The 22,749-nt window shown below is 46.4% G+C and overlaps 1 protein-coding gene and 1 long non-coding RNA gene across 14 annotated transcripts in view; one reads left to right on the plus strand and one right to left on the minus strand.

Moving 5' to 3' along the window:
- Nucleotides 1-17,503, minus strand: part of LOC116654014 — a 40,449-nt gene extending 22,946 nt beyond the window's left edge. For 3 of the 13 annotated variants that reach the window (XR_004308795.1, XR_004308791.1, XR_004308796.1), the window contains exons 1-5: nucleotides 14,531-15,341; nucleotides 11,610-11,693; nucleotides 3,194-3,318; nucleotides 2,881-3,062; nucleotides 70-142 (exon numbers count right to left, since the gene is read on the minus strand). This is a non-coding gene — a long non-coding RNA (uncharacterized LOC116654014). The other 10 variants (XR_004308794.1, XR_004308793.1, XR_004308785.1 and 7 more) reach the window with 8 other exon arrangements.
- On the plus strand, nucleotides 8,501-9,493 carry DNAJB8 (DnaJ heat shock protein family (Hsp40) member B8). Its single transcript, XM_015875396.2, has one exon. The coding sequence runs from the start codon at nucleotides 8,747-8,749 to the stop codon at nucleotides 9,371-9,373; it is 627 nt and encodes a 208-aa protein (XP_015730882.1). The 5' UTR covers nucleotides 8,501-8,746; the 3' UTR covers nucleotides 9,374-9,493.
- Nucleotides 17,504-22,749: the final 5,246 nt, after the last annotated feature.

The raw sequence follows: 22,749 nt of genomic DNA on the forward strand, positions 1-22,749 counted from the left end.
TGCGGGGCAGAAGCTGTTTGCTGAAAGGGGCTGGGAAGGAATCCAGTCCCCACCCCAGTGCAGCCTTACCTGCGCCCAGGTGCACGCCAGCGCCGGTCCCCGCGTGCTGTACTGCCAGTGCTAGACCTCAGAGCTGGTGTATCTGGGAGGGAGAGCAGAAAAGGCAGATTTTACACATACTTCTTTTTATTTTTTTCTGTATTTTTTTCTTGAACAGTTGCTGTTGTAAATGAACTCACCCTCGCCATGTTTTTGTGTTGCTTGTGTTTGCTGCCTGGGGCAATGTGAGAATGCAAGTTTTCCTGGCATGACTGCTCTTGGAAAATCAGCTTCAAATCCATATATGATAGTATTCATGGAAACCACGACTCTAATTCACATGCACTGATTTCTCTGCCAGAAAGCGTGATCCCATCCAACCCAAGGATAGAAACATCACCCTGTGACTTCCTTGCCCAATCACGACCAACTGATGCTCTTCAAAACTCAAATATTTTCCAGGGAATGTTTGCAACCCACAGACTAAAAAAAGAAAATCTTCCCCACATTCATGCAGTGGCTCAGTGTCATGGCTGTATTCAAGGAAGATTCCTGATAGGTATTTCCCAAGCCAGGCTACTTCTCTCCCAAAGAAAATAAAATGAAAGAAAAAGCCTTGAGACCCAACTATTTCAGATACACAGATACTTCATTCAGAATTTCTTCCCTGTTTTCTTAAGTGCTTTACACCATGCTACAGAGATGTACACGCAGCTCAACAGCACAGAGGGAAGGACCTGGCCCTTGCAAGCCCATCCTTCCTAATACCAATGAGAGATGCTCCCTGCCACTGCTGTGCTCAGTGCAATGGGACAAAGGTTGGGGAGGTGGAGGGAAAGCCCTCGCTGAAGATAAAATCTATTTCTGATGTCTATAAAAACCAAACCTGAATTCCCAGTTACTTCAATGTGAGCAGTGGATGCGGGGTAATGGAGAATGGAGTTATTTATTAATAGAAGGGCATTTCAATAGAGATCTGAAGAGATTATATGGGCCAAATGGAGGCATTTGCAGAAATAACGCTCGGGAGGTTTTACCTGGTGTGCCCATGTGTCTTAGCACCATGCCTTGAGGAGGGATCTCAGGAAAAGTGTTTTTGGGAGCTGCATAGAATGGCCTGGGTTGAAAAGGATCACAATGATCATCTAGTTTCAACCCCCCTGCCATGGGCAGGGTCACCAACCACCAAACCAGGCTGCCCAGAGCCACATCCAGCCTGGCCTTTAATGCATCCAGGGATGCAGCAGAGCCAGAAGAGCAAGTGTGGAGAGGAGATCTGTGTCAAGGAGTACTGTTCTCAATGCGCTTTTACGGTGGTAGAGGGGCCCTACTGCCAAGGCTGCCAAATCCACATTGGACTCCATTCCAATTCCTACCCTTGTCTCCCACAAAATACAAAATTCACCTTCCTGAATTCTGCGCTTACTCCTTTATAACCAACACCTCCATCCTCACTTGGCAGGGAAGCAGCACCGCAATTCCCACCCGCCTCTCCCTCGCAGCCCCTTCTGGAGGGGCTCATTACCCATGCAAATAAATAACACTCCAACAGCCGATCCCCTCCCAGCACACACACACAATTCATGGGGGTCTTTGGGGAGCGGGGAAGGCGGGAGGGAGGAGCGTGGTGCTGCGTGGCTGCATGTGGCAATCAAGCTTTCCCACCGCTGCGTGCCCCTGGGGAGCAGCTCTGCTCCTGTTGGCAGAAGCTGCATCTCTCCACCTTGCTAATCCCACTCCGCTGCGCCCCGACCCCTGGGAGCCCTGGGAACGCAGAGCTGGTTCATGCTGCCCCATCTCCCCTCCACAAAATGGAGTGGGGAGGGAGGGGAAGGGGAAATGTGTTCTTCCTTAATTAATTTTTGGTGAAAAAGGCAGGCAGCCGCGACACAGTCAAATTAATTAGTTCCTGAGCTATTTGCAGTTATGAGCCACATAAGATTAGTGGTCACTGTGACTGGGTGCTGGTAAGTGGAGGTAGGAGGAAGGTTGTAAAAATGCTGGTTTTTTTGCTCCTCTTTAAAAACACAGAGAAAATAAGAAGGGAGACTTCATGGCTGTCTCCCCAGTATACTGCACACAGATCCACCTGGACGGCCCAATTTATGGGGTGAAATTACTGTTTTGGCCCATCCTACACTGCCCACATTGACCCAAGCGAGTGCTCTCTCCAGGTCCTCTGCTTACCCCACTGTTGTCCCACCAAAGCATGGGGACAACGCCAGCTCCCGCTCCCCAGGAAGTGACATCTGTATCCCTCTTGCCCTTCCAGCCAGGGAGGCTGTGGGAGAGGCTCTGAGAGCCCCACATGGGCTCAAAGGCTGTGATCCCAACGAGTAGGGGATCAAGGGTTGCCTGCTGCAATGTGATAACGTGGCAGCATCCCAAGGGGCAGCTGCAGCCGTGCTGCCCAGCCCAGGGGCACCCGCTGCCTCCAGAGATACAGCTATGCAGACACACTCCCATCTGGGTATCGATAAGAGTGCCTGTTTGTGTGCATAAACACAGCACAACATGCAGCCACATACCTCTGCATTCCTCCTCCCTTCCCTCCCTTTTCTCTCTCCCCCCCTCCTTATTTCTTTATCTCCTTCTCATCTGCTCTTGTCTGTTAAATGTTATTTCTGCTCCTCGTTCAGAACCGAGGCCCAGGAAACAGCAGTTGCTGTTTGTTACACAAACCAGCACTGAAGCAGTGAGAGATGATGAATATTTTTGGTGTATCTGAAAAGTTTTCAAGTTTGAGTGGAATAAAACAAAAAGAGAAGGTCCCAAACCCAAACACTGCCAGACTGACTTCAGCCAGGGAAGGAGCACTGAGTCCATCCCCTCCACACTTACTGCATGCTGTCCGATTCACTTGATTTTGTCTGTCTCTTCTGGCTCACGCAGTGGACACAAGCTCTGCTCCCAGCAGGATAGCAAGGCTGGCACTGAGTACTGCATCCTCACCTCTGATCCCATTACAGCTCGCAGGCTCAAAATCTGCATCCCTGGAGGCAAAATGGTTGCTAATTCTCCATCTTTCTTGGAAAAACAAGGAAAAGACATAATGACCAAGTGTCAACACCTAAGTAAGTTATTAAAGGAAATCTGAACTGGACAAACTCAATGACAATCACAACCCAGCTATGGAAACCCCATCACAACTCACCCCAAAAGTAGCATGGCATGTTCACCACTCCTCCACAAAGCCCTTCTAATCCTTCTGCTCTCAGGGGTCACCCAGTTCCATGAAGGGGGACATGAGTGGTATAAGCAGAAAACTGGTGGAAGAACCTGTGGATTAATAGAAATATTAATCTTTCCTACTCTGGCAGCTCAAACAGGTAATGCTGCTTCAATAGACTCCAGGGAGGGGTGACCATCCTTCCTTCTCCAGAAGGATTCTTCAGAGAACTTGGGTTTGAGCACAGGGCAGCTTGTGAGCCCAAGGCAGCGTGGCTGCACTGCTCACTGGCTCTCTGGAATGAGGTTGTATACTGAATTTATGAGCTCTTAAGTCATCACATTTACAATTTATATTCTCCAGACTTTTAATCTCAGCAATAAACTTGGACTAAACCTTTGCTGAGGCAGTGTGGAAATTTCACTGTTCCTGTCAGCCTCGTCTATGAGTCCATGGGCAGGACCAGAACCAAAACTTGTCTCCTGACATCTTCACTGTGGGGTCAACTCCAGTTCCCCACTCCCAGAAGCAGTTACAACACATTAGCAAATACTGGAGGGTGAATGCTAGCCATGTTCCCCTATGATCTCTCCTGCCTTCTAGAGGAGGGTGCTGCTTCCCCTTAATGACATGCACCAGGTCTACATGCACATAACAATCCAAATATTGCAGGAGTCTGGACCTTGGCATCCCTTGCAAGCCAGCCTCACGGGTGCATTTTTACTCCCCTAGAGCTGCTTTACTTCAGCAGAAGAACCATCTTCAGGTTTCCTGCTGGAGTGGTGGCTATTGACAGGAAGTGGTTTCTGAAGCGGGCACCTCCTCTGCAAACCTAAAATTGAGATGGAATTGGCAATGGTAAAGCTACTAAGGGAGGCAGGCCCTCCCTGCTTTCATGAGCCCCATGCTTTCAGAAGAGGGTGGCATCACTTCTGCAGAATGCTTCAGTGGCCTCAAATAACACACTGAACTGTCAGGCACAAACCCAAGCGATGGCGTGAGCCAGCTCTGAAATAATGAGAAGCTGATCTACAGCTTTTCCCCTCTGGTTTATTAAATGAATGCTCCACATACCACTTCCCACTGACTGGAGACAGAGCAAAAATCCCAGGACAGTAACTCATCATCCTTTCTTCCCCTGAGAAGATTCAAGGCTGTGGCTATGTATGGATGTTGTAAAGTGATAAAGTTGCTGCGGCTTCACGAGTTACCACGCACCGACTGAGCTGCGCTGCCTGACCGCGCACACGCTGCCGGCTCCCTGCGACTGGGTGGTAAAACATGTTCACTCACGATGGGGCTGGAGCAGGTACACCGGCAGCGGGCTCCAGATAAGCACGCTCTGCTGATAAGCAGTGCCTCATTAAGCCCCGGGACTCAACCGCTTGCAGAGCAATCCTTGGCCCAGATGTTCCTCATCTTGTCAAGTCGTAGACCTCAGTCACGGAACTGGCAATGGGACGGCACTCTGGGAAAGCGGTCAATATTGAATTAATCCCTGTATGTAGAATGGAGAGGAAGAAGGGTTCAGGACTGTGCCAGAGAGCAGGAATAGAGGAAGGATCGGCCAACTATATTGCTGAGTACAGCTTCAGCAGAGCCATGCCTGGGTGAGGATGTTGCAGATGACAGATGGAGATGACCCAGGCAGTGAAACTGGAGTGCTCTGAATTCTCCTGGGATCAGAGTCCATGGAGAGAAGTTACATCACTGTTTGTGCTTTCCAAGACTGGAGCAAGGTCTTGCCCAGGGCATGATCTAACATAAGAAACATGCCAGGTCCCTTGACTCCAGTAAGCAGGACCAGGCCTTCTCTTTGGCTTCATACCTTAAAAAAAATGGTGTTTCTTTGGAGGTCCTGTTCCTTGTCACCACCCAGAAGCTGAGTGCCTTCTTGCCTGAACCTTGGTTTGGCCTCAAGGCTCAGAAAACTGGATCCAGACGCAGCTCTCCAGGACCTCCTCCAGCTCCATCTTCCATCTCCCATCCCACCACAAGCCTCTGCACTGAGGGGACAAATTTTCCACTTATTTTTAATCCTCATGCTGAAGGCAAGCAGGCTGCTCTGCCACCCAACAGGAGGTCAGGATCACATGCTCAACTGTAGTTGTATTTGGGATCATGGCTTGGGAAGCAGGCAGGGGACAAGCACAGTTGCCTTAAGGGGAGGCATCCGATGACAGCTTGAGTGCTGGGGCAAAGTGTGATGTGTGTTTGTTTAGATAGCCAAAGGACTTGGAACAAATGTCTGTGGCTCATGTTTTAGATAAAAGGAACTCAGACTTGTCAAGGTATCAGGGGGATGCTGAGAAAATGCTTATCAAGAATCCCTTTGACCCTAAACCCCTTTATAATAGAATCAACTACAATAAAAGGGATAATAACAACAGAAGAAAGTTTTCACATCTCGGAGATGCTCACTTCTTTCTGGACCAGGACATTTTGGGGATGCCAGGAGCAAGATCAGTGTTAGGGGCTACAAATCTGGGGTCACCTGTGGTCCATGAACCAAAATCTTGGGGCGCTTGTCTCCTGAGTGCCCTGTGTTGTGCTCCTCACCTCCCACTTGACCCATCACTGCTCCTTGGCTGGGAGGGAAGAGTGGGACATGGTGGTGCCGAGGGGACAAGGACTGCCACATCCGCATCCATCTGGCATACTGAAGCAGAGACTGAAGGAAAAGGAAGGAGGGGGTGGGTAAAAGAGAAAATCCCAAAGATCCTCGGATAATAAGCACCATTAAGGTTAGTCTGTCTCATGATTGTTTCTTATTAAAAAGAGACTGTACTTTATCTGTGCAGGATATGCTGTTTGGATGAGGGAATTAGCAGAGTGACTGCCTCCATATCATCTAATTAGCAAAAATGTTGATAAGCAGATACAATCACATATGATTAGGATCCTTTTAAAAAGCCACTCCATTAATTAAATAGACAGAAAGGCCGCCTCCAGCCCTCGCGTGCCACTGATTAGAATACAAATATTTACACTAATCTCACCTCCATCAGCCATGGGACACTTTTGAGTATTTTTAGTGACATCAGATTACTATTGATTTCCATCCCCAATGTCAGACCATTTTGTTAGTATCTGAAAGTGCTGCCTTCGGTTTCGGATGCTTTAAATCATGTTAAGGGTTTATCTTAATGACGCTGCTGATAACCACTGTTCAGGTCACTCGTACTTTCTCTTCAAAGAACACAGTCTGGGCTGGTTTTTATTGTTTGTACTTGAGATTTGAGATACGAAAAACATTTCTCATTTCAAAGCCTTGGTTTCTAGGGATGGGGCTGCCAGGCTAGTTTGGGTCTAGTTACTTGAAGTGTGCATGCCTCTCCCATTTTCCTTTCTCCCCATCTCTTCTTGACCCTTTCTTTCTTCCTCTCAAACCCTTCTGGCTCACAACAGTGGCCTCTGTTGAATGGCTGCTAATCTCTGATGCCTGCTGCAGGCAGCAGACAAACAGGCAGTGAGCATCCCCACTGCAGGATGACAGGAGAAAAACACTCCCTGTGTTTTAGATGGGTAGGACACTCTAAATCCAGGACAGATAATCCACTGTGCCAGCATGTCTGTGATAGGCACTCTGCGGAGAAAGCAAGTGCTGGAGGAGATGCTTTTCTAAGAGACAGTCCAAGGCAGGGCTACCTCCTTCCTTCCATGTGCAGCCCTATGCTCTGCAGCAGATAACAAGCCTGGTACCTTCCAATGGGGCTCTTTCATCCGTTTCTCTCATCCCATTTCCACTTCTGGGTAGCAGAAAGCAGAGACAGCATTTGCTCCTGAAGCTTCTGCCAAGCATCTACAGAGAGATCTCAGTGGCAGAGGACAGGAGAATGCTGCACCTTTTGGTGGCTTGTGGGTGGGAAGCTTGGATCATCCTGAAGTCCAGTGTACAGTCAGTCTCCAGACCAGACTGCACTGCCTAATGGCAGCTTCTATCACAGGGCCAGAATACAGTGAGTACCTCCATAGTGCTGCGCCATCACTGACCAAAGAGGAAACAAGCCCAACAAAGCTCTTCCTCAGTGGCCATCATCTCCAACACTTTTCTTCCCTTCCCTACCATACTGCTTTCTACAGGCTGACATGGCTTCCTCTTGGCTTCATTGTTCCACTCTTACAATGTGTGTTAGAACAGCAGCGGGCTCATGTGCTGTGCATACACTCTTTGGTATGATCAGCTGTTTACTCCTTCCCAAAGTGTGGGATAATGGAAATGAGGGCAGTGATCTGCAACCCACACTGCCATTAGTAGGTGTTTATGACAGGGTTACAGACAGCTGAGTTCTCATTGTTGGCACTTCCTTGGAGACTTTCCTCATGCAATGATTCCCTGTGAAGATATTGCATTTCCCACAGGAATGACAAAACCAGGGAACAGAAACAGATGCAGGATAACCTCACACTGGATCAGGGAGTTCAGCTCCTCAGACTGAACTTGTCAGTATTGAGCTTATGCAGTATCTCTATTGTGCCTGGGCCAACTATCCCAAAGAGCAAGTAGAAAAGAAGCTAGGGTTGTTCATGAGCTTCATTCTGGGCACTTATTTTGGTGCTCCATGGGAGCTAAGTTCTTGTAGAGGCATTAGGTTTGGGCATAAATTTACATTATGGTCATCTAATCATTATTTGAGGTAAAAGGTCCACTTTGGGTTTAAAAATGGACACATGAGGAGGTTCTAGTAATTCACTACCTTCACTGTATAGGACATGCAACACATCTGGAGTTTTAACTTGTTAGTGTCACCTTCCTAAGAGTCTGAAAACCACTGTACTATTGAATCTCTGTTTCCATGCAGGTTCTTAAAGGATATGATGAAGCTGCTGTTGAACTTCCTCTTAATATCAAGGAAATTTCCCTGAGCATCTCACTCCAGAGCATGTTCTCCAAACCCTTAATCACATCTTAGGGCTCTTTCCTGAGCCCTCTCCAACTTATCTGAGAGTATTCTGCGAGTGGCTGAACTACAAACAGCTTTTCTATAGCTGCTGCTGCAGGGTAATATGTCCTATAGAAGTAACATGACCTGATGACACTACACTTCTCTGGACTGCACATAGATCTGTACTCAGTATCTCAGAATAGCACTTTTGGGCAGGCACATACAAAAACTTATCTGACAAGGCCATACCTCAGAGCTATGATATTACAGCTATGTTGGGCAACTACATCATGTACACAACCAGCATTTGAAAACATAAGGCCAATGGCAATGTAAGGCCAATGGCAACCAACACCGCCCCAGAATGTGGTTTGATCGCCTGAGCAACAATTGGCTGTACCCACTCTGAGGTCACAATCTCAAGATCTGGGAACATCAGGCTTCAAAAGGAACAACCTTGTAGCACTGGACTCAGCTTCCCATGTGTTCCCGAAGGACAAAACAGAGCAAGGAATGAACTGAGCCTTCCCCCAGGCAGCACAGTGGCAGTGGGTGTCCAGGAGCCTCTGGGTGCTGGACATCTCCAGGCTTCATATCCGTGGTGAGAGACAGGTGCCAGGCAACTTGCAAGCAGCCTCAGCTCACTCCTGAGATGGTGGATTATTACAAAGTCCTTGAACTGCAAAGAAGCGCTTCCCAGGATGACATTAAGAAATCCTACCACAGACTGGCACTAAAATGGCATCCTGACAAGAATCTCGCCAACAAGGAAGAAGCCGAAAAAAAATTCAAAGCTGTCACTGAGGCATACAAAATCTTGTCTGACCCTAAGAAACGATCGGACTATGACAGATCTATCAAGGAGACCCGATCCCATATAGGGAGAAGTGCCAAGGGGGACCATAACAACTGCTTTGACATCGCTTACGTTTTCCGAGACCCCAAAGATATCTTTAAGGAAGCATTTGGAGGGACGGATCTCTTCAACAACATCAGAAACAATGGAAGAGGAAGCAGCTCCAGTTTGTTTTCTGGCTTGATGCAGTCCTTCATGCCATTTACTTCATTCAGTCACAATGGGCAGACTTTCTACTCCTTCACTGAGGAAACATCCATGCCGTGCAGTTTCAGATCAGTCTTAACCTCTACTGAAGTGATCAATGGCAAGAGGATCACCACCAGGAAAATCAATGAAAACGGGCAGGAGAAGATAGAAATTGAAGAAGACGGCCGCCTGAGGTCTGTGTCAATAAATGGAAAAGAGCACCTGAAGCTGTAATGTCCCCCAGCACACATATCACCTGCAAGCTGTGGGACATGCTCTCACTGCTCAACAAGTGTGAGCACTGTGAGCAGTATTAATAAAAGCTGAGTTCATGGCACAACTGAAGCCAGCTTCTCTATAGCCTAAAACAAATTATTGGCAGGTAGAGGTAAGGAGTTATGCTAAACTAAGGAGAGGAACTATACTGTTTCTATGTAAGGTTATATATAGTGTTTGTTCTGGAAACACATAGTAAATATACAGTAAATATACACAGGAGCTACCTTGCTTGTTTGTTGGAGACCAAATTAGTTAGTACAGCAAAAGGATGGCTAATGAACAGGTACAAGGGCTCTATAACAAGCTGGAGGCACTCTTTCCACCCCCTGAAATTGACCCTTTTAAAATGTCTAAGCCTGCTGGCCAGAAGAATAAAGGCTCTTGTCTGACTGTCATGCACAGTGCTGGGGCTGAGTGAAAGATGTCCTGCCTTTGGGCACTGGAATACAAGATATATTCATTGAAACATTTTTTGTACACTTGCAAGAAAGTAGGGGATGTTCAGGGGTGATGAAGAGCGTGGAGGAGTGGGACTGCCATGGGAAAACCAAAGGGAGATTTAAGCGAGGAAAAGAAGGGGAAAAAAAAAAGCTGTTCCATAAAAGAAAATAGGGTATTCCTTTAAGATGCCCTGAAAACTATATCTGGAGATCCTTGCACAGTTTGGGGGCTGAAAACGAGCGGGAAGAAGGTGAATTTGGTTCTCAAACTGGGACAACCTATGGCTCCTTTCTGCTTGGAGTTGTTCAGACAAAGCCAGCTAAATTCAAACCATGAGCAAACAGAATCCAGGGGGCTGAATTTAGCTCCCTCTTTGTGCAAAGCTGAACGTGGGGAGCTCGATGGTGCTTTACCATCCTCATTGTCTTGCTCACAGCTGCTAGAGCCAGCTCACAATGCATTTCTTGCACAGCCTGGCAGCATGCTGCTTTCGTCCTCCACTGAGCTGAGGAACGCGCTCCCCATGTTTCTGCCCTCCCCTTGTGCTGACATGAACCACAGAGCCTTGTTTCTTGCTTGGCCAGATCACCTTAGGCATTTAAAATCTCACACGCTTATTTTCAGTCCTACACTACATCCCGTTGAGTTTCCCAGCTTGCCCTGCCCTCTCATGTCTCCCTGGAGAGTGGAACTGGTTTTCAGGGACATTTTCACTCTAATCCAGATTGCAATTGCTGCCTGCATTTGGGCAGGTCTTCCCATCTGTTTCCTCTGCAGTGAAATGGGAATAACAGGCTCCTGTGCCTTGAAGGAGACTGCAAAGGAGTGATATACTTAAAGGCCTCCCAACGCTGAGTTAAATTAGCCAGAATACTGCAGCTACTTAACAGAAACCTTTTACTTCTGAAAGGAAAAACACATCTTTTGCAAACTGATGCCATGCACAGCTTGGAAAAGAAACATAAAAAAACTGAATTTGCTATGCTAAGGGCTTTTATGTTCCTGTGAGTCCCTGTCCCAGAAGTAAAGGACACAACACTGAGAGGCAAATGGATGCCCAAGGGCTTGCAGAAGGAAGCCAGAAGTGATGGGATTCGGGACAGCCAGTGGTAAAATCCCCATCTTCTGCTCCTCCATGGTTTGGGAGCCAGAAGGAGCCCTGCAGGCACTGGAGCCCTGGGGATTGCAAAGAATTTGTGAGTTTGGTGCACAAAGATTATTATTTTGGGCAGGACAAACACGAATACGTATTTCTACCAATATTCTCTGTGCTCACTACATGAGATGGCCATTTGCATTTACCTGATGTTACTTAGGAGGAAGTTCAAGGGTTTATTAAAAAAGCACATTTTGGATCGGAAACTGAAATGGTCTTTGATCAAAATAGCATGCAATCTGGACCAGAGTTGAATTCCCAGCCCCTAACATTTTCAGCTTGCTGGGCTAAAACTTTGCTTCAGGCTTGTCCCTAATCTGATTTTTTTGGTGCATGTCCATCAAGATGTTTTGATCTGTGATCAAAATAGGCTGATCTACACCTAAACTAGACCCAGCCTGCTTGGGTTGTTATACCACTAGTTAAGACAGCATCTAAGAGAGAGCGCTTCTTTTTTTCATCTCTCACTCAGAATATTTCCATCACCTCTTGCAGCAGCAGAGAGCTCCTGTAGCAGCTCTGGCAGCTGCACAAACCAAAACCTGCTCTGTGGATTATGGGAACATAGGTTGGGAAAAGACCCAGTTTGCTCACCCAGTAAGCGCTGGGTCCAGGAGGAATGCAGATCTTCCACAGCTCCTTGTGCAGTGTGGGGCATACGGCAGCTCTCAGCACTTCCTGCAAGTAAAAGAGTGGAGATTAAAAAACTGAGAAAAGAAAGGGGGAAAAAAAAGAGAGAGAGAGACAGCCTTGAATGGCTGGTGGTATGAAAGCAGGTTGGACTGCACTTGTGATGGCCCACATTGCTGCAACAGCAAGAGACTTGCCAAGTGTGCCTGAACCATCTGTGGAAATGAGCTGTACTAGTGTTACAACAATAAATCTCAACCAGTACAGCCTTGGAAGAAATCATTTGCTTGTGCAAGGGACAGGCTCTCCCAGGACTGCACTGTCCCTGTAAAAAGCCATGTTTTGGGACTCTCCCTGGTGAGCTTGCACACACTGCTGATCCACAACGAGGAGGACCACAAGCTGTGACAGCAGAGCCTTCGCTCAGCTGGTAATGGGCTCGTTGAGAACGAGCTCTGCTCCAACACAGCGTATGGGGGCAGTTTGCAGTCTCCTGCTGAAGGGCTGGAGCAATGGGAAGAGCACATAGCAGAGGCAGCTCAAACCCAGCCAGCAGCCAGCTCGGAGAGGCTGAGTCATTATTTTATTAGCAGGCCCCACAACTACTTTAATGTGGGCTTAGACTGCAAAAACAAAAACATACATAAAAGCATTTGGAATTACTTCATAAAATACTAAATCACAATATTAACCAACTGACCTTTGCTCTATGCAGACCTGCTAATTTTAGCAATTACAGCCAACAACTTGAACATATCAAGTGGGCAACTGTTTAACAATAATGACATCTGCTTGGAAAATCCAATTATGTCTAAACATCTTTAAATCCCCACTAGGGGATACCTGCTTTCTTTTTGCAACTGTTAGTCTCTGCCTAATAGGATTTTAAACTCACAGCCTGCTGCACACTGCGGTGGCGGTGGCCCCTCTCCCTGGAGTGGCAACAACAGGACTGCGATCACATTAAGCAGGGAGTGAGTCTCTCTCCTCAGACAGTGATGGAAGTGGTTGGGTTTTCTGACAGCCTAATCTGATGGACGGGTGCATTAGCTGGATCCCTTCACTCTCCTGTGCCCCCAGCTCTGAGCTGGGCTCTGCAGTCATCAGAGCCTTTTGTGGGGTCACCAAATGAGTTTTTCTCCTGCAAGGTTTTGTCTCCTGGGCTGACTTCTTCTCTCCTCTCCCCATCTCTTTTCTCTCTTCTTCCCTCCTCTTATCCCCAGCTACTTAAATCCCCTCACTGCTGTTCTATGCGCTCTATGGGTGAAGCTCCAGGACTGAGATCTTCTCCACAACAGGAACCCTTAAAGACAACAGCTGTGCAGTGGCTTTTGCAGCCATATTTCTGTCCTGAAGATGGTTCTTGCCAAGAAGAGTGACGTTAGACAAAACGGGGACCAGTAGGGAAGACTGAGCATAAGACCACCCAATTCTCCAATAAAGCACCCCAATGCAGCACAGCATCCTCCACCACAAAGCCAAAGGCCCATATTCAGCCTCCAGTTATATCCTGCAGCCCCCTGATCTGGCAGCTCTGTGGCCCCACTCCTGATCACTCAGCACCCCAGGGCTGCAAAGCTATTGTCAGATATTTGAATCAAGATACAAGAACTGAATATTTCCGTCCCTTCTCCTCCCTCCCTGGCCAGCCTGGCTCTCTTCTGATGGAGCGTGCAACAAAATCACAATCACATGTTTGCAGCAGTAGGAGGCCATTGGCATAGAAGCGGCTGTGATGTCACTACAAACATTTCCACCCTATCCTATTTCTCCAGAACAGTCTCCGTTTTTATGACCCCATCCTGAGATCTGCAGGAAATCAAATTGTCCTGATGCTATTTTGAGCGCTGGTGTCATGGCATCAATATATAATGATGCGGTGTCAAGCTGGAGAGGCTCGAGCGCGCTGCGGCGGTGTCACAGCCGGTTTGTTTTGTGCAGCTCCACGAGCCTGGATCGCAGCCCTGCAGATGCCAGGCTCGTGCTGGGACCGCTGGGGACACGCACGCCATGCTGATGGGATGGGCTCTAGGGGCAGGATGTAGGGCAGCGCTGACTCTCAGCCCTCTTGCACACTACCACAGATCAGCAGGGGCAGGGTGGTTCCTACAGGTGCCAGCCAGGGAGGAAGAAAAGAGCGTGGTTGCAGAGCAGTTGTGCAGGGCAATGGGGGATGGGTAAGAGAAAGAGATTTGAGGGCAAATATTCACTAGCAAGGTGCCTGGGGCAAGAAGTCCAGCCATTTGGGTGGTGGCTGTCTGACCAATGCAAGAAGCAATTCTCAGCATCCACAAACTGTTGTCTAATCTAGGATTAGCTTCTAAACAAAATGGAACTCGAGTTGAACATCCCCTGAGATCTCACTGCTCATGAAACACTTCTCCCATGCTCTCCACCAACACGTGAGCCCTTCAGGCTGGAGCTCACCCCTGAGCCTGCATCTCACAAGGAAGGATCCGTCCCTGAGATATCTCCTGGCAATTAAGGTGCAGCAGCATCTCTACCTGACTTATCTGCTGCACCCAAATCTTATCTGCTTCTCAAAGAACATCAGATGTAATGCAAGGCATACACAAAATATTCCTGAACTGAGCTCTCCAGCAGAAGCAACATCTGCAGCAAAATTTTATCTGTTGGCCAGAAGGCTTATCCTGGAAGAACTTAACACAGCCTGCAGAGTCACCTGCAGCACAGCAGGAAAAGGCACTGGTTGGACTGAAAAAACAGTGGGAGGGATGTGGTGGTGGCCCAGAGCTCCTAGCAAGCAGGAGAGCATGGAGTACTTATCAGGAAGAAGCGGGAAGAACTCAATTATTTCTCTTAACAGGACAATCCCATATATGCAGAGATTCTGCAGATCAGAAGGGCACAGATTTAAATCCTACCTTAAGATCAGAGCTCTTCCAGGACACGCATCTTTTGCTCATGTGTGGTTGCTCTCCACAGTACCAGGAAATGTGCACACTGTACCCCCAGACAGAAAAAGCACTTTGTTTCTGATCAAACTCCTCCAAGACTGGATGTGGACATTTATTTACCTTTAGTCATTTCTACTAAACTCCCTTCCTCCACAAGAGCCAGCACTGAGACCAGACAACCGCATCCTAAACTCCTGCGTGGCTAATTGGAGATAGCAGCCCGGCGACTCGCAGCCCGAGACACCGCGTCAGTTCCCATGAAATGGCTGGGCCATTAGTCATCTCCTCTCTGCAGCTTTCATTTTCAAGCCCTCCTTTATCTTTGGCTATGATTAGCACTCAATTGTGTTCACCTTTGGTCACCCTCCAGAAGGCAACAGGCAAAAGAGCTCATGGGTCTTGAATACCACCCACTTCTGAAGCGTTCAAGAAAGTTCCTTACTGTTTGACTCTGGTATCTGCTTTTCCATCTTCCCTGTAACTTTCTCTTCGTGGCTGGCAACAGCTTTGCACCCATCCTTCCCCAGGCTCAGACCTCCCCGGTGCCATTTCAGACAGCTCCTCACTTTCTCATGCCCTTGATCACTCAACATCTTGGCTCGCCGATGCCATCCGCCCTCTCCAGCTGCTCTACTTCCCCGTGTTATCCTGAATTCCCCTTGCCTCCCTCCTCCACTGCCCTCCAGGAGCTGCTTGCTAATGCTTTCCTTCCCACTTGGGATGCCGCACCCCATTAATAAATAGTTGTTCCAGTGGCTCAGCTGAGAACCAGGCCTGTCCCCACCACCCACGACAAAAGGAAAACTCTCAACAGTGTTTAACAGCCATGGGATTAGGCCCAGCAGCTCCGGTGACATCAGCATTACAAACACACCACTGTGGTCAGAGTGAGGAGCCCATGTGGGGTGATAACATTAAAAAAAAAAAAAAAATCCTATATATTTTTTTAAGTTTTATTATTCCCTCTCTTGTGGTTCCCTCTGCTCCCGGAATGAACAGGGGGTTTTATTGCTGGGGTTAAAAAACACAAATTTGCATTACATCCTGGCTCCCGCTGTAATACTTCAGTCTTGTTTCTCTCTCGTCCCCTCTCCAGAACAACTGATGCTATCACAGCCTGATTTAATTTCAAAGACGGATTGTGATTTGGCAGTCGGGGGAAAAAAAAAAAAGCCAAGCTAATCAAAAGTCACCATCTGCTGCGTTGCCATGGGGATATTCCTCCCCAATAAATGTGCTCTTTGCCAAAATCACAGATAACAGCACTATAAAGGGTGGGAGGTGGAGGGGGGGAATCAAAGAAAGAAGTTCCGACACTAGGGGGGAAAAAGCAAAAGAGAGAGAAAGGAGGGAGAAACAAGAGAGAGAAGAAGTCGGAGAGAAAGGAGGATGGACTACTGAGAGAAAATGACGAATGGACCAACTAGGGAGAAGGAGGAGGAAAGTAGGGACTCACCAGCATCAGAGTGACAAAGTGGTGGAGGGAGACAGACAACTGGAAATGGGGAAGGAGGAGAAACACCTCGAGACATCGTGCTGCCTAAGATGCCCACCCTGGGCACCGGGTAAGGCTGTTACCCGGAGAGAAATGGGGTCACCTAACCTGGAATGAGTAAAAGCTGTCAGATTTCAGGTCGCAATGTGCTGGCTGCCCCCTGACCCTGTTTAGAGCCTGCATGTGTGTGTTGAATGCCCCTATTAACCCCCAGCAGCTAACGGAGATACGGGAGACGTCCTGCTCTCCTCCCCAGCCTGAGCGAGAGTTAAGCAAAAGGGTCACTTGGCACCCAGCAAGGAGAATGGGATGAATTATTCACTACAGAGGCATCACCGGTCTTTTTCTTCTCCCCTACGGGAGAATAAACCCAGAACAGATCGCAGGTTGTGTGAATTTCTTGCTCAAAAAAAAAAAAAAAAAAAAAAAAAAAAAAAAAAAAAAAAAAATGGAATGGCTTCTGCATGAACTTGTTTTGCAATTCAGCTCCGGAGCTGATAAGAAACGGTCACTGTATGTTAACTGAAGGAGCACAACACCACGCTACCCATCTCCAACAGGAAAAATTTACAATCAGCTCTTCCCTCTGCTCCCACCTCCTCCTCACTTCACGAGGTAGTGTAAAAATCACAAGCCTTAAAAAACTGCATTGGATGTTTGTGTAAGCACTTCAGAGCACTGGGGTCACATGTGCATCCTTCTCTGCAAAACTGTGTAAATGTTTTCTTTTGAAGGAAAGCTAAAGGGCCTCCCATTGCATGACTCCGGGGACTGGGGTCTAGCAGAGTACACCATAGAATCACAGAATCATCAAGGTTGGAAAAGACCACTAAGATCATCCAATAACCATCAACCCATCCCCACCGTGCCCACTAAACCACGTCACTCAAAGCACATGTCCTACACGAGCATTAATGCTTGTTGAACTTATGTGCATGGAAAGAGGTAGGGAGCTGGAGTGAATTAATTTAAAAATTAGAATGGGAGCTGTCGAGTACTATTTTTCAGAGTAGTTTTGTTGAAGACTAAAGTCATTGGGTCTTCCGAGCTCAGATGGCCTCACCTGTCTGAATGGAGAAAGCAGCACTGTCACTGCCCCAGACCCAGTCCTCCTCTGTTTCTAGAAGCCCTTAAACACCACTTTTAAAGTAGGCAACATTTGGGCAAGCAGAGATAACAAACAGTAACAGGTTTGCCCCAGACTCAGTGCCTTCCCTCGGTTGATGTAGTGGTACTCACCCAGGGGTGATGCCAAGAGATCCAAAATCTCTTTGTCCTTGAGTTCTCCATGGGTGCAGGATCATGCCCCTGGGGTCGTTCTCCACATGGGATGGCTCTATTGCTTAGGACAAGAACAGCTCCAGACACATCACTCACCCCAGCAGATTCCCTTATTAATTAATTAATCAAATGAAAGAACCTTAAAGACAGAAGAGAGGAGGTATTAGTTTGAGAACTGAAGAATTTGGATTAAAACAAACATACACAAAAAACCCAAGTGAAATAAAAGCAGAAAACTCAAGTAATGCAAATGGGAGAAGGAAGAAAGCCTTCAAGAACAGGGAGAGACAGGCAGGAGACAAAACCCTATGAAATGGAGCAAAACTACTGAACAGCATAAGCATCAATTGCACAATCACCCTGATTTAGCCTGCACTAAATAAGATGTGAAAGCCGAATGGCAGACATGGAGCTAAGAAAGCCTCTGGGAGGAACATCCCTTTGAAAGCAACCTGGGAGATGAAAAGCTGGGACCCAGCTCCAGTGCATGAGGGCCCAGTCCCAGATCAGCTCCTTGGAGTGACAGGAGCAATGGGGATAAGGAGATGAGCACAGCAGAGGGCTAAACCAAGCAAGAATGGAGTTCTCACCTCCTGCCTCCCCACTTCTCTCTTTGCAGTGCAGGAGGGAGGGTGTCTCCAGCAAGAGGAGTGACAAAAATGAGGAAGCAATGGAGATTTGTTTAAAATTAGTGAGTTTTGTTAAACAAAATATTTTCCTATTCAGTCAGCCTCACTACTTTTCCTCACCCCCACCCCACCCCTAAATTAAACAGCAAATTATACTTATCAAAGAAAAGAAGGTAAAGAGAAATCTGAAAGGCTGTGAGAAACCTTTAATTATTAGTATAGTGGCATGAAAAGCTGTTGAGCCCCTTAGAAACGTACATGGCCAATTATCAAAAAATATAAGAGATGCAGAAAGAAAGGTTTGTCTAATAAGTATGAATCGCAGAGCCATTTAGAACATCAGTGTTAAAGCATTAGAGTTAAATGGAAAAGTAAAAAGGGGCTGATGGTTTTAACTATTTCACAGGAGGACAAGAGGTTGATACTGATAAGACAAGCAGTATAGTGAAGTTAATTATCTGTGGCCCTTGGTGCACAAAGCTTTTTGAGCTGGTGATTAATAGAGATAAACCATTCAAACTCCACATTTCTAAGGTGAATGAAGATGGCAGAGGAACCGCACAGCCCCAGCATACTAACTAACCTGCAGCAGTGGAGGGTGCTGGTGGCTTCATTGCACCCCATCTGCTCCTATCCATCAGCAGTGAGGATGGCTGGGAGACAGGGAGAAGGAGTGACCCAACATCAGCTGCACCTCTGGGTCTTCACATTGTTGGGGGTTTTGGGGGCAGCTTCCCCTTAATTAGTAAAAAAATATATACATAATGTTCCAGTGTTACTTCTTCGAGTAAAGCAACCTGGGGGAGGCAACATCTGCAAATATTTTACACCACGCTGATCAGTGCCTATGTGAACTTCTTCCTGCACTGCATTAACTGTTGGCCTCAGGCCTCCTTGCTGCTAGGTATGTGCAGAAGATCTCACCTTTATCTTCTCATCCCATCGCACAACTCAGATAGAGACATGGCACATCCCTGGATCAGGGCTAATGGTGACAGAGTAATCAGGCACCGTGAGGTCTGTCCTGCTTGAGTCAGATAAGTAAGTCCCGAAAAATGGAGGGCTTAGATGGACCGTCAAGAGGGACAGATCTGGATCTTACAAGATCTCCAGACCAAAGCGATTTAGAGGTGCCCCCATGAGTTCTAACCTCCACTCCAGAATCTGGATCAGATGTTTCTCCAAAACTTCTGGAACTGAAGAATTCCCCAACAATATCTGATGCTTCCTGCTGCTCCTGTTGGATGCTGTGAGTGCTGGGTGTCCTCTTCCAATGTTTCTGTCTAGAGCCCAACTAGAATTTCAGAGACAGTAATGAAAATTAAAGAAATAAAGAATGGACTCAATTTCTGAGTTTCACAAATGATTTGGTGCTTAGGTTTGCAGTTCAGCTTGAATTCTAGGATGACTTTGGGGTTGGCTGTTATTTTCTCCAAAACGGTTCCCTTGTCCTTGATAAGTTTGGAAAGGCATCTCAACTTCAGCATCTGCAAACAAAAGAATCTTATATTTTTGGCCAAACTAAATTGAATAAATTTTGTGTTTGTTAATTGCATCCAGGCCAACCTAGTACAGGGCCAAGTTTCAGCCCAGTGGGATTTGCACATGGCCTGGATACAAGCTATTGTAAATGGGGATCCCTGAAGGAAAAGCTGACAGATGGTGATTCTAAAAATGTTTGTCAGAGCCAGCCTTTGTGACACATAAAACCCACAGCCAAGGGGGTCCCTGAGTTTGGAGATGGTTCTGAACTGTATGTAAGGCCAGAGAAGTTTGTTGGTACTGGTGGAATTTACTGGCCTGCTCTCATTGTTGGCCAAACCCATTTCTCTTAAATCTGTACTCTCTAAGATCCACTCATTTGGATGAAACAAAAACTGGATCCATACTACACCTGGTTTTCCAAATGCATATTCCAAAACCACTCTGATTTCCATGTTATAGAGTGGTGCCAAAGATGAACATAGTTTATCCAACCTACATGGAAATGCTCCTCAACCATTCCTACAAGTAGCGTTCCAATTTTGTGCTTTAGTATACTAGTGATGGGATCAACACCAAGACACACTGGCCCACTTCCTTATTAGTACCATTTTCTTCTAACTGAATGGTTGCATTCGATGTCTGGACTGGGAAAGGTCTCATGATATGGCACTGGTGCTTTCTTCATAGCCAAGAAGAGAGCAGCTTTCTAAAAAAACACATTTCTGCATCATGTTCCTCATCTCTGTAACTCTAACCAAACTGCTAGACAAGCCCAGACATCCTGTTAGCCCCATCAACGACCGGACAAATCATTTGGATCAAATTATCTACTTAATGAATTTTGTTTTCACCCTGCAAACAGCCAGTGAGGAGTCTGCAATGGCTTTGGATATCTTTTTTTAATTTTCTGCATCTAATTTTTGTTACTGGCACCATTCACTGCAGCATTTGTCATCTGAAAAACAGAAATTACATCTTTCATCTGGCTTTAAGTGAATGTACCTGTCAGATGACTGTAAACCTTGTTAGTCAATCAACGTTTTAGAGCAGGACACCAAAGAGAGCATGAAACTGACCCCTACCCCTGACCATTTTCTACCATTAGTTGCATGTATCTGTTGCCAGCCATATTCCTATATATACTCATCTGTACGCGTGCCAGGAAATTCATGGAAAGTCAATACAAACAGGAAACAGGCAGAGCAAATACATTTACCATAAGTTCATGTCAGATGCTTGTTTCATTGAAACATGTGTTCCTTCTCTTACATCCCTATAATTGTAAAATAGAAAATGCAAGAAACAAGAACTTACCTGAAAGACACACTCTACAGCAGTAAAAAGTCAAAGTTCACAAAATACTTCAGACAGCAAGATAAACATTTTTTAGGGGAAAAAAAACCCCGTGTAAGAAATGGAGCATTCAAATCTTTAAGCTCAAAGAAGTCACATTAACCAAGAAAGCAAATCTTTCTCTTAAATGTCTGATTTAACACAAGGCTCTGTGTAGTCCTTTGGCTCTTGTCATATTGTAAGACCTTGCAAAAAAAAACCCACCATATTTCCCAAAAATTAATTAGAATTCATCATGGGAAGGGAGATTTTCTGCCTCCAAGAAAAATAAAATGATTTTCTAGAAGTTTAAGTTTTGTTTAAAATTTTTTCTGCACAGGACTTCAATGTCTTTTACAAGGAATGTGAGCAGCCCTGCGGCAACACTCACTGCTGAATTTGTGCCATGTGCATTTGGGGTTTGTGCAGGATCTGACCCTGCAAAGAGAAGGACAACCCCAAGTTCAAGGAGATGCATTCAGACCAAAGCATTTTATTTGAAGCAAGGATAACTAAACACCATGATTTTGGCAGAGAGGCAATGAAAATACTTGTAAAGGTAATGGAAAGAGCTGGATGGAGCATCCAGCAGAGCCATTCTGCCCCAAATACCACGGAGATTTTTATCAAGGATAACACAAGCCCTCCAAAAAAATCCAGTGTTGCAAGTTTGCTCCTATCTAGCTGACTGCCCGGTAATGCCCTGCGGGAAGGACACAGCTCCTGAGCAAACTCTTGCCTCACCTATCATTTTTTGGTGGGCTTGACTTGATCACACTACTGCAAAGGTCATTTATTAGCTCTTTTCCTAGCCCCAAGTTCTTGCTCTGTTATGGCTGATGCACTTCCAAGGCAGCCATGAGAAACATCCCAATCACCTTACGCCCATTATAGGAAGGTCTTGCACTTCCACTGCCAGATCTGGAGAGGAAATGATATAACACAGTGGTGACGTTCCCATGAAGATAAATTGTTACTCACAGTATAGTAAGGCTGCTTCATGTTTCTGCTGTTTATCTCCCCTGCTAGCCATTCATTAGGAATTTATGCATGGTCTTTAGTCACCGTTGACTCACCTTCTCTCAGCTGCCTTTAATCACTCTTCTTACAGCACAAGAAAGGTGAAGCTCTACCTGCGATGAGAGCAAAATTGGTTAGGAGAGCAAACTGGATGGGAAAACAAACTGGTCAGTAAAACACTGCTGTGCCATTGGGTGCATCCTCCTTAACAGGACTGTAGACACAATGGGACAGCCTTCATCTCTCACTCCCACTTCTATTTTCTAATGACTTGTTATTGTAGTACAACAGAGTGGCATTATGCAACAGGGGCTTTCTTGTTTTTCAAAACAGGACAGTCCCTGTCCTGAAGTACTAAAACAGCCTAAAGAAACCCTCCCTAGGTGTGCTCCTGCTGCCATAAAACCCGATGGTTCAAAGGACTGACTCGCACACCCAAAGGGCAGGTTCCGAGCACCCTGCCTCACATCAGGCTCTGTGGCTGTCCAGCACCTTCCAGGATAAAAGGCTTTTGGAGAACAATTCGTAGATGTTTTTAGAAGGGCCAGAATTATGGAATGTTGTAAATTAGCAAGCAAATAAAAGACATACAAAAAGCCCACTCTGTCACAAAGCCTTTGCAATGGATTTTTTTTTCCCCCTGAGTTGTATTTTAGTGCAACTACTGATGATAACTCATTATAAAGCCCTAATAAATTTACTGAATGGCATTTTTTTTTTTTTTTAACATAGAAATCATGTAGCCATATGCTTAACTCTACTTCTCACATAAGTACATTTAGGCACGTACATGGCATTTCCAGACTGTGGGTCTGAATTCAGACATGACAAAATACGAATGTGCATGTAACTGCAGAAAAGGATAAGCAGCTGGTAGGAAGACGGAAGGTGGACATCAAACAGATTATACAGTTACTTTGTGAAAACAGAGAGAGAGCCTGATG

This window comes from Coturnix japonica, chromosome 12, assembly GCF_001577835.2.
Source record: "Coturnix japonica isolate 7356 chromosome 12, Coturnix japonica 2.1, whole genome shotgun sequence".
NCBI classification, from domain to species: Eukaryota; Metazoa; Chordata; class Aves; order Galliformes; family Phasianidae; genus Coturnix; species Coturnix japonica.

Bases quoted from the DNA above. Each gene is read 5' to 3' on its own strand.
- DNAJB8 (XM_015875396.2), top strand. From the start codon at position 8,747: ATGGTGGATTATTACAAAGTCCTTGAACTGCAAAGAAGCGCTTCCCAG.